The sequence below is a fragment of the Peromyscus californicus genome, unplaced genomic scaffold (genome assembly GCF_007827085.1).
Source record: "Peromyscus californicus insignis strain IS unplaced genomic scaffold, ASM782708v3 Scaffold_3__1_contigs__length_106647218, whole genome shotgun sequence".
NCBI lineage: Eukaryota > Metazoa > Chordata > Mammalia > Rodentia > Cricetidae > Peromyscus > Peromyscus californicus.
The window spans coordinates 71,679,735-71,692,636 of NW_026294551.1; the positions used below are offsets into that span (position 1 = coordinate 71,679,735).

At 53.5% G+C, this 12,902-nt stretch overlaps 1 protein-coding gene across 1 annotated transcript in view; it reads right to left on the bottom strand.

The window, feature by feature from the left end:
• Positions 1–872: 872 nt before the first annotated feature.
• Positions 873–12,902, bottom strand: part of Col23a1 (collagen type XXIII alpha 1 chain) — a 307,202-nt gene continuing 295,172 nt past the window's right edge. Inside the window, exons 18-28 of the mRNA XM_052757961.1 lie at positions 12,750–12,839; positions 11,956–12,018; positions 11,575–11,631; positions 11,310–11,336; positions 10,366–10,428; positions 10,229–10,282; positions 9,955–9,981; positions 7,823–7,876; positions 7,571–7,657; positions 5,204–5,242; positions 873–4,771 (exon numbers count right to left, since the gene is read on the bottom strand). Of these exons, the coding sequence (XP_052613921.1) occupies positions 4,769–4,771; positions 5,204–5,242; positions 7,571–7,657; positions 7,823–7,876; positions 9,955–9,981; positions 10,229–10,282; positions 10,366–10,428; positions 11,310–11,336; positions 11,575–11,631; positions 11,956–12,018; positions 12,750–12,839 (564 nt within the window). The 3' untranslated portion in view covers positions 873–4,768. The remainder of the gene's footprint in view (positions 4,772–5,203; positions 5,243–7,570; positions 7,658–7,822; positions 7,877–9,954; positions 9,982–10,228; positions 10,283–10,365; positions 10,429–11,309; positions 11,337–11,574; positions 11,632–11,955; positions 12,019–12,749; positions 12,840–12,902) is intronic.

Below are 12,902 nucleotides of genomic sequence, written 5' to 3' on the forward strand. Positions count from 1 at the left end.
CGCCTCCGCCGCTACGTAAGCCCCGCCTCCGCGCTAGCCCCGCCTCCGCCGCTACGTTAACCCCGCCTCCGATTTAGCCCCGCCTCCGCCGCTACCTTGGTTCTGGTCGGGGCTTCAGTCCTGGCCCCGCTCCCAGGAGCTCCCTTCCTGGCATTCAATTATTTAAGCAACCCCCGAGCAAGCTCGTTTGTGATTCACGCCGCCGCACGCGGATGCTCTGCGCTGGCTCAGGGTCGTACCTCGCCCTTCTCTCCCACCCCTGAGATTTCCCTCCCAGGAACGTGTCCCCAGGTCGCCCTGTTGAGCGGGGGACTCTGGACTGCGGCTGGGCACGCCCAAGCAGGTTGCCCTTTCTGCTCTTTAGAGCGTGACTCCCTGTGAGGGTAATGACTGGCACCTTGGAAGGACGCAGCCCTTCCCAGCTCGGGGCCACGGTTGCGACAGTCCACAGAGATTACTAGAATCTTGCTAGGCCCAGGCATGGTGAGCTTGACATGTCGCTACACGAAGAGAATCTTGCAGAGGGGCAGATGGGAAGAGGGTTGGGAAACTTATGAGTTCTTCCTTACGTACTGTCCAGGAAACAGGCCCAGAAAAGAAAGGGTTTTGCTCCCAGACACACAGTAGGCCTGCTGCAGAGGCTGCATTAAATCAAGGCCTCCTGAACCTAGCACACTGACTGACAAGAGGCCTCTGCGGTCGGGGAGCTGGGAGAGCAGAGGTACTCCCTCGAGGGTTGGGCGCTGGGATGGACTACCTCGACGAACCCTGGACAATGGCTTAGTCTTGTCCACATGCCAGCCTTCTGCCCATTATCCAAAAGCTCATTTCTTCTCTTCCCCACAAAACGGCAAAAATGCTCACAGCACATATTAAAGAACTTTATATTCTTGCATTTCTTGTTTTTATTGTGGTAAAATATACATAAAAAACATTTTGAAGGGTACAATTCAGAGGCATGTGTACATTCTCATCCTGTCACCACCACCCAGCCACAGAGCTCTTTCTTCCATCTCCCAAATTGAGTGGATTGCATGTTTTCAACCATAAAACTACCCAAGAGTCCATCTTCCTTCCTGCCCCTGGCCCCAGGCTAAAGGTCCTCTGTCCATTTTCTGGCGTCTGACCTTCAGGCCAGGAGGGCACAGACTGAGAGGAGAGAAGGGGTGAGCAAGACTTGGAGGTAGAGGGGAGCATGGCGGTGCAAGCCTGTCATACCAGCCCTGGGGAGGCTGAGGCAGTTAGAGACCAATCGAGGCTCTATATTGAGACCCATTCCCAACAAGCAAGCAAACGTACCCTGCCCCCACCCCTTGACTCTAGGGCAGAGTTTTCTCAGCTGGCATTCTCTGGGAGCAGCTTTACCACTGGACGAGAGTGTCCAGGATTTCAGGTGTATGCTAACCTTGACTCTGTCCACTCCGTGCCAGGAGTGTTCCCCACTCCTGTGATAACTCAAAGCTTCCTCTAAGGATGGGAATCGAGTCAGTCAGCTTCTCTCAAGCCTCAGGTCCATCTGTCTAGGGGGACAGCCATCCTGGTGGTTACTTTAGTTGCCATGGGACACGGAACACTCAAGGACTCAATAAACAGACTCCTCTCTTCTAGAATTGTATGACTTAGAGAGAACTGTCCCTCTTGCCAGGGAGACCCAAGGCCTCTCAGTCCTTGAGGCTTATTGGTGAGGCAGGGCATTCCCCAGAGTCTCATCTGGGACCTTGAACAAGTCATTCTCTCTGTCCTCACTCCAGGCTGGCATAGGACTCAGTGGCTTTGTATGTCTAATTGCAAGGATATAAGGTATGAGGCCACAAGGGGGCAGCAGTGGGCCAAGAATGGTCCATTGCAGCCAGGCTGAGAAACGGAGAACACTGGCTTTCCACCTCTACCAAGCTCTACTTGATGCCCACCCATTGTCAAGGGACTGCCCAACAGATTCCATGCACAGCCAAACAATTCGGAAGATAAATTAGGTGACTTCCAAGAGCATGGGTCCAATCCCACGCCTATCACTCCAGTCTGGCTGTTCACTCCTGAGTAGATGACTACTCACTCTGAGCTTCAGATTTCCTATGTGTAAAATGGACATAGTGATACCTACCACTGCAGCCCCTCTCTTTGCAGAACTGATGAGGAGATCAAGTTCTTAGGTGGAGAGAGGAGTGCATCGCTAACTGTAGTGTGTGGTGGGCTGGGGAGGCTATTCTGCATCTCCAAAGCAGCCATGGACACCAGTGAGCCACATTGGCCATTTTGGCCCACTACATCTGTCTTCTTCTTCTTTTTTTTTCTTTATTTCTGGTTTCCCCAGTTGATTCCGTCAACTGGCAGAGAGCACGGTCTGCCCACTTATTGTCAGCTGCTCAGGGGGACAGAGGTAGGGACTTGACATAACCTGTGTGTGGCTGGGTCCCTTCTGCTAACTAAGGAATCTATGTGTATGGTCTGGTAAGTGTGCTGTTCTGTAGAGCCCAGTCCTTGGAGGAAAGAGGCCAGAGAGACTGCTTTTTTGCTGCGTGCAGAGAAAGTGCTTTTGTCATCTGTGAAAATGGGCACGTTGGCTGGGCATCTCTCTTCAAGTTGTTCTAAGGACACACAGAGGGAAGACATGGACCCACTAGGCAGGACTCTGGTTACTACTAGGACTTGCAGAGGATACAGCGGGGACAGCCAGCACAGGTACCTTGGGGTGTCTGACCTGTTCTAGACTCTCTGTGTATTCCACAAAGCTGAATATACTGAACCACATTTGAATTGTGAGCATTACTGTCTCAGGCTACAGATGAGTGGCAGGAGGCATTATTTAAGATGCTACAACAAAGGCTAAGAATGTAGCTTAGTTGGTAAAGTGCTTGCCTAGTATGCATAAAGCCTTAGGTTCGATTCCCAGCACTGTAAAAAAAAAAAAATGGGCATGGTGGTGCACAACTGTAATTCCAGCACTTGGAAGTAGAGACTGCAGGGTGGTGGTGGTGGTGGTGGTGGTGGTGGTGGTGGTGGTGGTGGTGGTGTCAGAAATTTAAGGTTATCCTCAGCTACATAGTGAGTTCAAGGCTAGCCTGGGCTACATGAAAAAGATGTTTTTGTTTTATTTTTGAAGGGCTACAACAAGATCTACTCTCCCATATTTTCTCATTTAAATATGACATTGACACTTTGCTCATTGAGAGGTGGGTCTGTCTTCTTCCCCTTCAATTGGGATGAACCTCTGACTCTGGCAGCAAGTGACAGTATGTGACTTTGGAGGCTTCATCATAAAAGGTGACACAGCTCTCTAGGAATCCTGCTGCCATGCTGTGAGGAAGCCCAGGCCATTCCAACAGGTCATAGGTAGGCAGGTGTCATGGCCATCGGGATCCTAGCTGGCAGGCACCAGTCACCAGATGAGGAAGAGTCCAAGAGAGACCCACCCAGCTGGTCCTCTGAATCCTTAGAACCGAGAGAATGAATATTTTGAGGCAACAAGTTTAGAGTGTCCTTGCTTCACAAGCATAGCAGAAGGGCATACAGGGACTTTGTGACATGTGACTGGTCCCAGGACTCTGCTGACATGTGTGGGTCCAGGCCTTGAGCCTATACCCTCCTATCTCCTAACCCTGAACTATATCCTCTGGATTCTGGGATGGCTCTGCCCCCAGGGAAAGCCCCGTTTCCTCTTCAGCAGGAACCATCAGGATGAACTCAGCTGGAGGTGACCAGGGAAGTCTGCAAGCATAGGCACACCCAGACACACGTGTGTGGTTTATTCCTCACGGCACCTTTACGCGGAGAGGGATGTGAGGCCGTGGCTGGAGCGGGTAGCTAGGAACCTTTGTTAGAGGTGTTGAAGCCCCTTCTCAGGGGACAGGGGTTTCTGTCACAGGTGTTTTGCTCAGGCTTGCAGGGACCAGCCTTTGGGTTCACGGTGTCTCTACCACCTACGAGGCCAGTTTCTGCCAGGCTGACCAGAGTTCTAGGTGGGAGACTTGGGGTCAGTGAGACCCAAGTTCTGAGCAGGAGGCATATCTCCTCAGGGCTGACAAAGCCTCCTTCTGTACCTGCTCTGGGTGAGGTGATAAGGAGACCGGAAGTAGCAACTAATGCATCTGGGTCTCTTTACCCTACAGTCAGGGGTCACTGAGCTGCCTGCAGCTGGCTCCACACTGAGGTATTCACAGAGCCCTGCCATTTCCCGAGGCCCAAGGTTACAAGCTCCTGTGACAGGTAGCTTCTGGAAGCCTGCTGAGCTTGGGTAGAGCAAGGCCCTCTTGGGCTCCTTTCCATCACCTTCTTCCCAAGTGCTGGAGTCTAGGAATCTTCGCCTGCCCTGTTGAACACAGGGTCCCAATGCAGCTGCCCGTGGCCGGGTCCAGAGGCAAGAAGGTACAGCAGTTGTCCAAGGGGGTCTTGTTGGACAGTGAGAAGTCCGAGCAGTGGGGCTTCAGGGAACAGTTGTGTGTCTCTGCTAATCAGGTGATTGCAGGCCCAACCCGGAGTCTGTCCAGCCTCATCTGAGCCAGGCATTTTCACCTTCGTCAGCTTCTCTAGGAAAGGCAGGCCCTGCCGGGGGCCCCTTTAAGCACGAGTTTCCCCAGAGCGGCCTGTCTGTCTGCTTTCCTGCTGGCTTCCTGTGCAGGTTGTCCGGAGGCTGGTTGGCACACTCTCAAATGTTACAAGGCCACCGTTGGCACATCCCATAAAGAAGATCAATATATTACTGTTTTGTTTTTTTTACACAAGTTAAAAACATCCAAACGGATCTGTACAGGTTGGGAGCCATGTCTGAGGATCACTGGAAAAGGAGGGAGAGATGGAAGGTGATGAAGAGGCCTGGAGAGGTCCTTGTCACCCTCACCAGCAACCTCTACCCTGATGATTTCTTCAGGAAAAAAGTGTAGCCCACTTTCAGTGGGGCAGCTGGGATAAGTCCCAGGAGGATCCCCAATGGTTTTGAATTGGTAGGGCCGGATGTCAACCAAAACCCAGATGACCAGCAAGGCAGATGACACTTGTCAGCTAGGACCAAGCTCCAAGCCTTGGCCATGTGACCACAAAGTCCCAAACATCGTTGGAAACCCTGACTGTTCAGGTACTGTGAGACAGTGGTAGTGAGACTCAAGCCTCTGTATGATGGTATCTGGTCCCCATGGGTCCTCTCTCTCCCTCTAACTCTCCCATCCCAACTCCTTCAGGCCCACCCTTGAGACCCTTTCCTGAAAGGTACCTTATGCCAGCAGCCAGGCACGGGCAGCCCGTCAGGGCCCTGGAAAAAAAAGGAGGTTTAAGTGACGCAGCAGGAGGCTGATGGCCTGTCAATACCTCCCCACCCTTCCTGGGACTTTAGGGAGATGGAGCCAGGGAGTTGCTACTTGAAGCCACTGGACTCCACCTGAAGCAGGGTTTGCCCATCTGAGGACATAATGTCCTCTCCTTGCACTTGTCCTGTCCCTCTCATGGGGCTTTGTGGGCAGAAATGGGACTCTCTGATGTAATGGGCATTGTGCTAGACATTTGCCAGCCAGAGGAGGGTGTGATCCTCTGAAAAGGGTGGCATGGCTTCCTGCCTGTTGGAGTGCCATCCTGGGGCCCTGAAAGCTTCCAGCCTTTGGGCCGGAATGCCTCCAAGAGAGTGACAGTGCAGGGGGTGACATCTCTCTGGCCACTATGATTGGATCTGGGAGGCAGACAAGTGTCATCAGGATGAACCCTGGGCATCAGAGATGGGGTTGTCTGGAAACGTCAACAATGTCCACCCAGCCATGAGACATGAGCATTGGATGGGCTTCCTCAGGTGGCCTGGAGGGCTGGAGAGCTGGAGGTGAACAAAATGTCAAGTCCCCGGGGGACCCTGAAGCAGAAACATTCCACTCTGTTCCAAAGCACAGGTATAGGGAAAACACATGGGACACACTCCCTGAGCCCCTTCCAAGTACATGCTGGGGTTCATTTGGGGGACCAGAAGGTGAGGAGAGGAGAGGAGGGGTAGAATGCACCAGAAGGCAGGAATGAGGAAGAGAGGGCGCAGAGCCAGCAGACCAAAGCATCCCGGAAGGCACAGCATCGCACACACAGCACACAGCAGCCAGACTGCGTACCACAGGGCAGGGCCCGATGCCCTTCACAAGGCCCCGGGAGCCCGGTGCCCCTCGCTTGCCTCCACATCGAGGATGTTCCTGTGTTAAAGACAAAGACTTGCTCACGTGGAAGAAGTCTGTGCAGGCTCTGGGGAGACAGGGCTGGGTTCTCCCAGTCTCCACTGTCTTTTTGTGTTCGTGTGTATGTCTGTGTGGGTGTATGCATGCACTTGGGTGCACATGAGTGTGGAGCTCAGGTCCTCAGGCACCTTCTTTTCTTTGAGGCAAGGTATCCATTGGCCTGGAACTCTGCCATGTAGGCTGGGCTAGCTGGCCAGTGGGCTCCAGAGATTTGCCTGTCTCCACCTCGCCAGCACATGTCACCATGTCTAACTTTCCATGTGGGTTCTGGGGAACTGAACTCAGGTTTTCACACTTGCAAGTGGTTCACTATTTGCGCCATGTCCTCAGCCTCTGGCTGTCTGTTTTTTGAGTCAGAGTCTCACGATGTAGCAGAGGCCTCCAACTTTCCATCCTTCTGCCTCAAGCTCCTGAGTGCTGGGATGAAAGTCTTTATTTTCTCTCACTGATATCTCAGACCCACCAGGGGCAGAGGAAGGTACAGAGGGTTGGAGGAACTCACTGGAGGCCAGAGGACCGAGTAGACATCCCTGACCCTGGGTCAGTTTGCATACTCCCCAAAGCTGACAAGGGTGCCTGGGAGTGAACATCTGGATGGCTTCATTGTGGAGACCCAGCTATTTCATTTTCCTGTCCTTTTTGAGTACCACTTATAGGCCCTGATATGTAAACCCTCCAGCTTTCTACAAAACAGGAACTGAACTGTGGGAGTTTCACTACCAGGTCTGGTGGGTTATCAAGAGCTATTGCCATGAGGAAATGAGACAGATATGTGGGGAGGAGGGAAGGAAGGGCCTGTGTGTTTACGGAGGGGACTAGGGAAGAGGCTAGACCAAGCCGCAGGGAAAAAAAGATACCGGAAGGAAAGATGCCGCAGGAGAATGAGAGGCCTGGGAAAGGTAGGGTGGTGTGACTTTTCCAGTGACTGAAGAAATCTCAGGCCAGCCTGGTCTCAAGTCCTTAGGAAGTCAGAGATCCCAGTGAGGTCTTAGGCAGCCATGGTCAGGGTGGGGAAGGGGGGCTGGTCACTCACTGACTTTGTGACACACACACCAAGTCTGTGTGTCTGCTGGGCTTCCCTCCCCAACCCCTAGCCCCATCCCAGGGCATCCCCAAATTCCTGATGACTCTGGAAAAAGCCAGTTCTGTTCCTGTCCTGGCTCCTCTCAACCTCTACCCAAGGTTAGCCTGAGATGGGTCTCCACTCCAGTCAGCTCTGCCTTGAGGCTGACTAAATAGAAGTAACCCGGGGTGGCAAACACTTCCTGGCATCTTTCTGCCACGCTGGTGGGAGAATCAGATCCACAGCACGGGGAGCTACGATGCTGGCAACGGCACTATGGCTGTTTGGAACTCCATCCTGCTGAGACACCTACCACAGGGCAGGGCTGGTCAAGGCCTGGTGGGCCCGGTTCTCCCTTCTGGCCTTTCACTCCTTTCCGGCCAGGAACCCCTCGCTCCCCCTGCATAAGAAGGAGATGGTAGGGTAGCCGTGATTCCCAGGCTTGGGACCCCTCCACCACCTCCCAGTGACGTGCCCCAGGACCCAGCAGCCACCAGGCCCAGCTTTCGGTCCAGTCTCCCCCTCCCTTCCTGCTTGCCCCGTCTCCCTTCTCCCTTGCCCTCACCTTCTCTCCACGTTCACTCCGGTCGCCCTTTTCTCCCCTGGGTCCAGGGAAACCCTGACAGATGAAAAGTGAAGCCTGAAATGAGGGCCGAGCCTGCTTCTCTGTGACATGATACCTCTGCTCCTCTGTCATCTATCACCCTCCCTCGTCCACATGTAACTGTGGCACCAACTGCCAGGCTCTGACTGTTAGCCTGTGTGCATGCTGGGTACCAGGTGGGCACAGGAAAAGAGTACATTTAGGGCCCCAGCTCTGTTCCTGGCTGGAAATCCTCCCAGAGGTTTATCCAGAACTGGTGGAGAGGAGCTTTCTCCTCCTGTCACAGACACAGCTGATACAGGCTCTGGCTTGGCTGGGACGGAGGAAACCTACGAAAGTCATGTAGCCATCTTCAGCAGCCTGAGAGAAGGTTACCTGTGCTCTCCGCCCTTGGCTCAGTTTCTTCTATGTTCATCTCTTAGTCTAAGGTCCATCTACTCAATCTCGTGACTAAGCATCCAGTGGAGCCCAGGCTGCGGGCTGGATGCTGGGACAGAAATGGACTTGGTGTGTTTCCTCCCTTACGTCTTCTGGGGCAGGCTATGGGGGGCAGATGAGGATCTTGCTCAGGCACAGACGTATAAGACAGATGTGGCAGGGCCACAGGGGATAGGCTGTTCTGATAAGGGATGGGGACAACAGGAAGTTGCTGAGGAAGTCACCATCCAGCTGGGTGGAAGAGGGCTGGGGCTTGCTAGACAGAGAAAGCTCTCAGGTACCACACTGACTCCAGGCCTCCCGGGAGGCAGCTGAGGCCACCCCACAGCTGCACAGAGTCTCTTTAGCTTCACCCCATTACCCTCCCTGGGTCCAGAGCCTGAACAGGGTTCAGCATGGTTACTTTCCGGCTGTGTCTCATCAAGGGAAGGTGACCCTCCCAGTCAGGAGCCTGGCTGGTCCCTCTCTTCCTGGCCCATGTTTGCTTACCATGGCAACATCACTCTCTCTTTACAGTCTAGGGCATAGCCCAGAGGCCTGGCAGCTCTACATCAGTCCCATTTCCCTCCCCACCTACAGGACCTTCTTGCTGATCACTCCAGCTCCAGGTGATAGGGGATCAAGCCGGGCCAGAGAGCAAGCTGCATTCCTATAACCCAAGGATGGCTAGGGTTGATTAGAGAGCCAAAGAGATTTTCTCTGCACCAGTAGAGGGAGGCAAATCTTCCTACTGATTTGGGTCCAGGAGGATACTTGTTTGGAGGGACTGACTGAACCAGCGTTCTGGTGATTCCCACAGTGGGAAAGCAAAGACCAGAGAGGGAGAGGGCTGGGGGGTGTTGACATGGCTGTGCCCTGGATACTGTGTTAAATCCCTAGACTTTTCCAGTGTGAGTCATTTGAAGCAGTTTGAACTATTTTTTGTTTATGCTGTGTTACCAAAGGAGGCCTGACGAAACCAACATCAAGCTAATGCTTCCCTTTGTCTCTTCACAATATAGCCTTAACAAGGTCTCATTACTGGTCATCAATACACTGCAACAGCCTCCTTACTTGTCTCTTCACCTCCATTTTACAGTCATCCACCCACCCATCTACCCATCCATCCATCCATCCATCCACCCACCCACCCACCCACCCTCCCACCCATCTGCCCATCCATCCAATCATCCCTCAGCTATCATTCCTGTCCATTAATCCATTTTCACCCATCCATTCACCATCCATCCATTAATCCATTCATCTTTTCATCATTCTTCCTTCAGCCACTATTCATCCATCTAACCCCTTCATCCACCATCCACTGTCCATCTAACTAACTGACTGTGTCTATCCATCCTCTACCGTCTGTCAACCCATTAGCTCATCCATCCATCCTCTACTCATCCACCAAGTCTGTCAATTTTCCACTGTCCCTTTGCTGTCAACCTATCATCCATAGGTTGTACTCCAGGTATGTTCACAGTGACATCTCCAGAGTACTCCAGGGAATGTCACTGGACTTTGCGCTGAGGACATAGGGAAGCCAGTCAGCAGCAGCCCTGGGGATGGGCCACAACTTGAGCTAACCAGATTGCTATGTGCATGGGCAACTTGAGAGCAGAAGACGTCCACAAGAGGGCCCAGTCACTCACAGTGAATCATAAGAAACTTACATCGAGTCCTGGCTCTCCAGGTCTGCCCTGAGGAGAGATACAGAGGGTGTGTGAAGCGGGTGGAGATGAGATATTATGTACTCAGATGTTAGGGAGTTCAGCCCAGCGGCTGGTAACAGACAAGAGGCAGGGCAGGGTGGTGTCATAGAGCCATAGTAATTGGTCCTGTGGGGTCCAGGGACTCAGCAGGGTGCAGAGGATGAGCTCCCCCAAACTGAGTGACATGATGGGTATGTGGTCACAGTGGGCAGGGGTCTCAAGGTAAGGCAGTTACCTTCTCTCCTTTGGTTCCTGGCAGCCCAATAAGGCCCGGTGGGCCGACTGGTCCCTGGGTGGAAAAGGAGAGGGTCAGCAGGCATGGTGGGCATAGGACGCAACACCTCTAGGGAAAACAAAGCTCATGACACTCACAGGCAGGCCGTGAGGGCCTCTCTCGCCCGATGCACCCTTGTCTCCCTTGGCTCCATCCAGGCCCTGGAAGTGAAAAGGAAAACCAGTCAGGAGAGGGGACGGGGCAGGCAGGACAAGGAAGTGTGGGTCTGCGTGGAGACTAAGGTGTGCGTGACAGGTGGAAGAGAGATAGACTCCAGGCTCTGTCAGGCCTGGCCCCAGCTTGCTCCATGATAGAGTGAGTCACGTGTGTGTACATTTTCCCTTCTTCCACACACAGGGCCCCCGGGACGGTCACCATTATACCACAGAAACAGGTTGACTGACCACCCCCAGCTTTCTGAAGCCCAGACTTGAACCAGGACCCTCAGCGGATCTCTCTGCAAACAATGGTGTGTTGAAGCTTGGGACAAAATAGGATCAGAAACAATGCTTGGTCACCACACCAGATCAGGGTTCTGTGACTCACAGTCCTCCACAGGGCCTCTGAGCTGGCGAGGGAGAGATTAGATCCTGTATGACAAGAGGTGAGACCAGCTAGACTTTCACCCTGTGTTTGCCTCCCTTGGGGCTGGCACATGGCACAATACACTTGAGGTTTTGATTTAACAGACGAGAATATGACATGATGAAATGCACACCAAAGCCAAGACTTCAAGTCCAGGCGGTAGACAGTCAAGATGCAGATGTGTATGGGCAAGAGCTGGGGAGGAGGCAAAGAAGGGAGAGCACAGGGAGGTGGCAATGGGCAGTGGGTGGAAATGGGCAAGGAGGCTGATGTAGTGGGAGATGGGCTGGAAGAGGGATAGAGTTGGGGTGCCTAGGCAGAGGGAGAAGGAAAGGGCAGAGCCCCAAATGTGGGACGGAGCTGCTCTTTAGGGTACTGGCAATGTACCAGCTGAGCAGGGGCATCACTCTGTCCATTAATAAAACTTTCTGAATGAACAGGGTGTGTCTGCACTCACCTTGGGACCCTGGATCCCCTGAAGGCCCTGGAGGAAGAAAGCAGATCAGTAGAGCTGTGCGACTGAGTGGAAACTTTTAAGGCAAGACCCTCTCGAATCAGGCTAGTCACTGGCTCCTGAGGCTTGCCCGGGGCTCTGGTGTGTCCCACTAATGTGCCCTGCTCCCCGCAGAGACAAGCCTTTCCTCCCCTGGGCCACCCCCACCCCAGATCCCAGTTCACTAACCACTCAGTATCCCAGTTGCTTTAGGTTAAAATGTCCTTACCATGGGGCCAGGGGGGCCAGGAGGACCTGGGGGTCCTGGCTCCACTATGATCTGGGCCTAGGAAGGGTTAGAAATGGGTTAGTTACCCTATGCCTGTTGCCTCTCATCTATTCACCCTCTGGAGCTCCCCACATTCTTGCAAGCACTCCTGGGTGCCACACGCTGAACCCTTGGGCAAGGCTCCTTCCTGCCCCCAGAAGGGTGCAACTCAGTCTCAACTGGAAGTGGGGTGGAGGACAGTCTGAGGCTCCATCACTCCCCCTTTCCCACTGTCCTGTGTTGCGTCAGGTAAAGTGGCTTCTCTGTAACCAAGGCTCAGGGACCCCACAAGGTTTGGGCTTAGTGTGGGGACCCCCGCCCCCAGTCTCAGTTACCCCTTACCAGGCTCTCTTGTAGGTGGTCAGATGCTGACTCTCCTTTCTCTCCTTTGGGACCATCAGCACCCTAGGGCAGAGTGGCCTGTGAGCTCTTGTTCATCCCGAGGTCACCTCCCTCCCACTGGGCTCCGTTGCCACCCTCCCCTCCACGGCAGTGATGAGTTGGTCTCTTTCGTTTTTTATCAGTTTTCCCCAAATCACATGTCCTGCATAGGGAGCAGAGTAGTATGTCTACTTTTTTTTTTTTTTTTTTTTTGTTTTTTTGAGACAGGGTTTCTCTGTGTAGTTTTGGTGCCTCTCCTGGAACTCACTCTGTAGACCAGGCTGGCCTTGAACTCACAGAGATCCTCCTGGCTCTGCTTCCCGAGTGCTGGGATTAAAGGCATGCGCCACCACTGCCAGGCACAAATGAAGCTTTTCTAATGAGGCCCCAGAAGCAATAGAAATGCTAATGAATCAGGGGTGTTTCAGCTGCTAGTCTTGGTCCTCTCCAGTTCATGCTGTCATGGGACTGGAAGCTTGTTACTCATGTTAGCAGTGAGGAAACCCAGACCGTGGGAGATTCCACTGCTGTGCTGGGATCCAGGGCTGAGAGGTGGGCCAGCTTGGGTCACTTAGCCACCCAGCTAAGTAGATTCTGCCAGGCTGGGCCTCCCTACCTCACCTGCAGGGCTCCTGTGGGGGTGGGGAAGTCCTTCTGCAGCTGAGGTTGTATAGGCTGCAGGGCATTCATGTGAGGACGCCCCCACACTGCCAACATCAGCAAGTCCCCAGGGTGGGGCCCAGCCAGCCACCTACCGGAAGGCCTGACAGGCCCATCTCTCCTGTTTCCCCTTTGGGCCCAGCTGGCCCAGGCTCTCCTGGGTCTCCTTTTGGTCCTTTGGGACCCTAAAAGTCACGAGAAAAAGGAATCAGTGGGGACTGATGGGCGCTCTCCTTTCTCCTGACCCT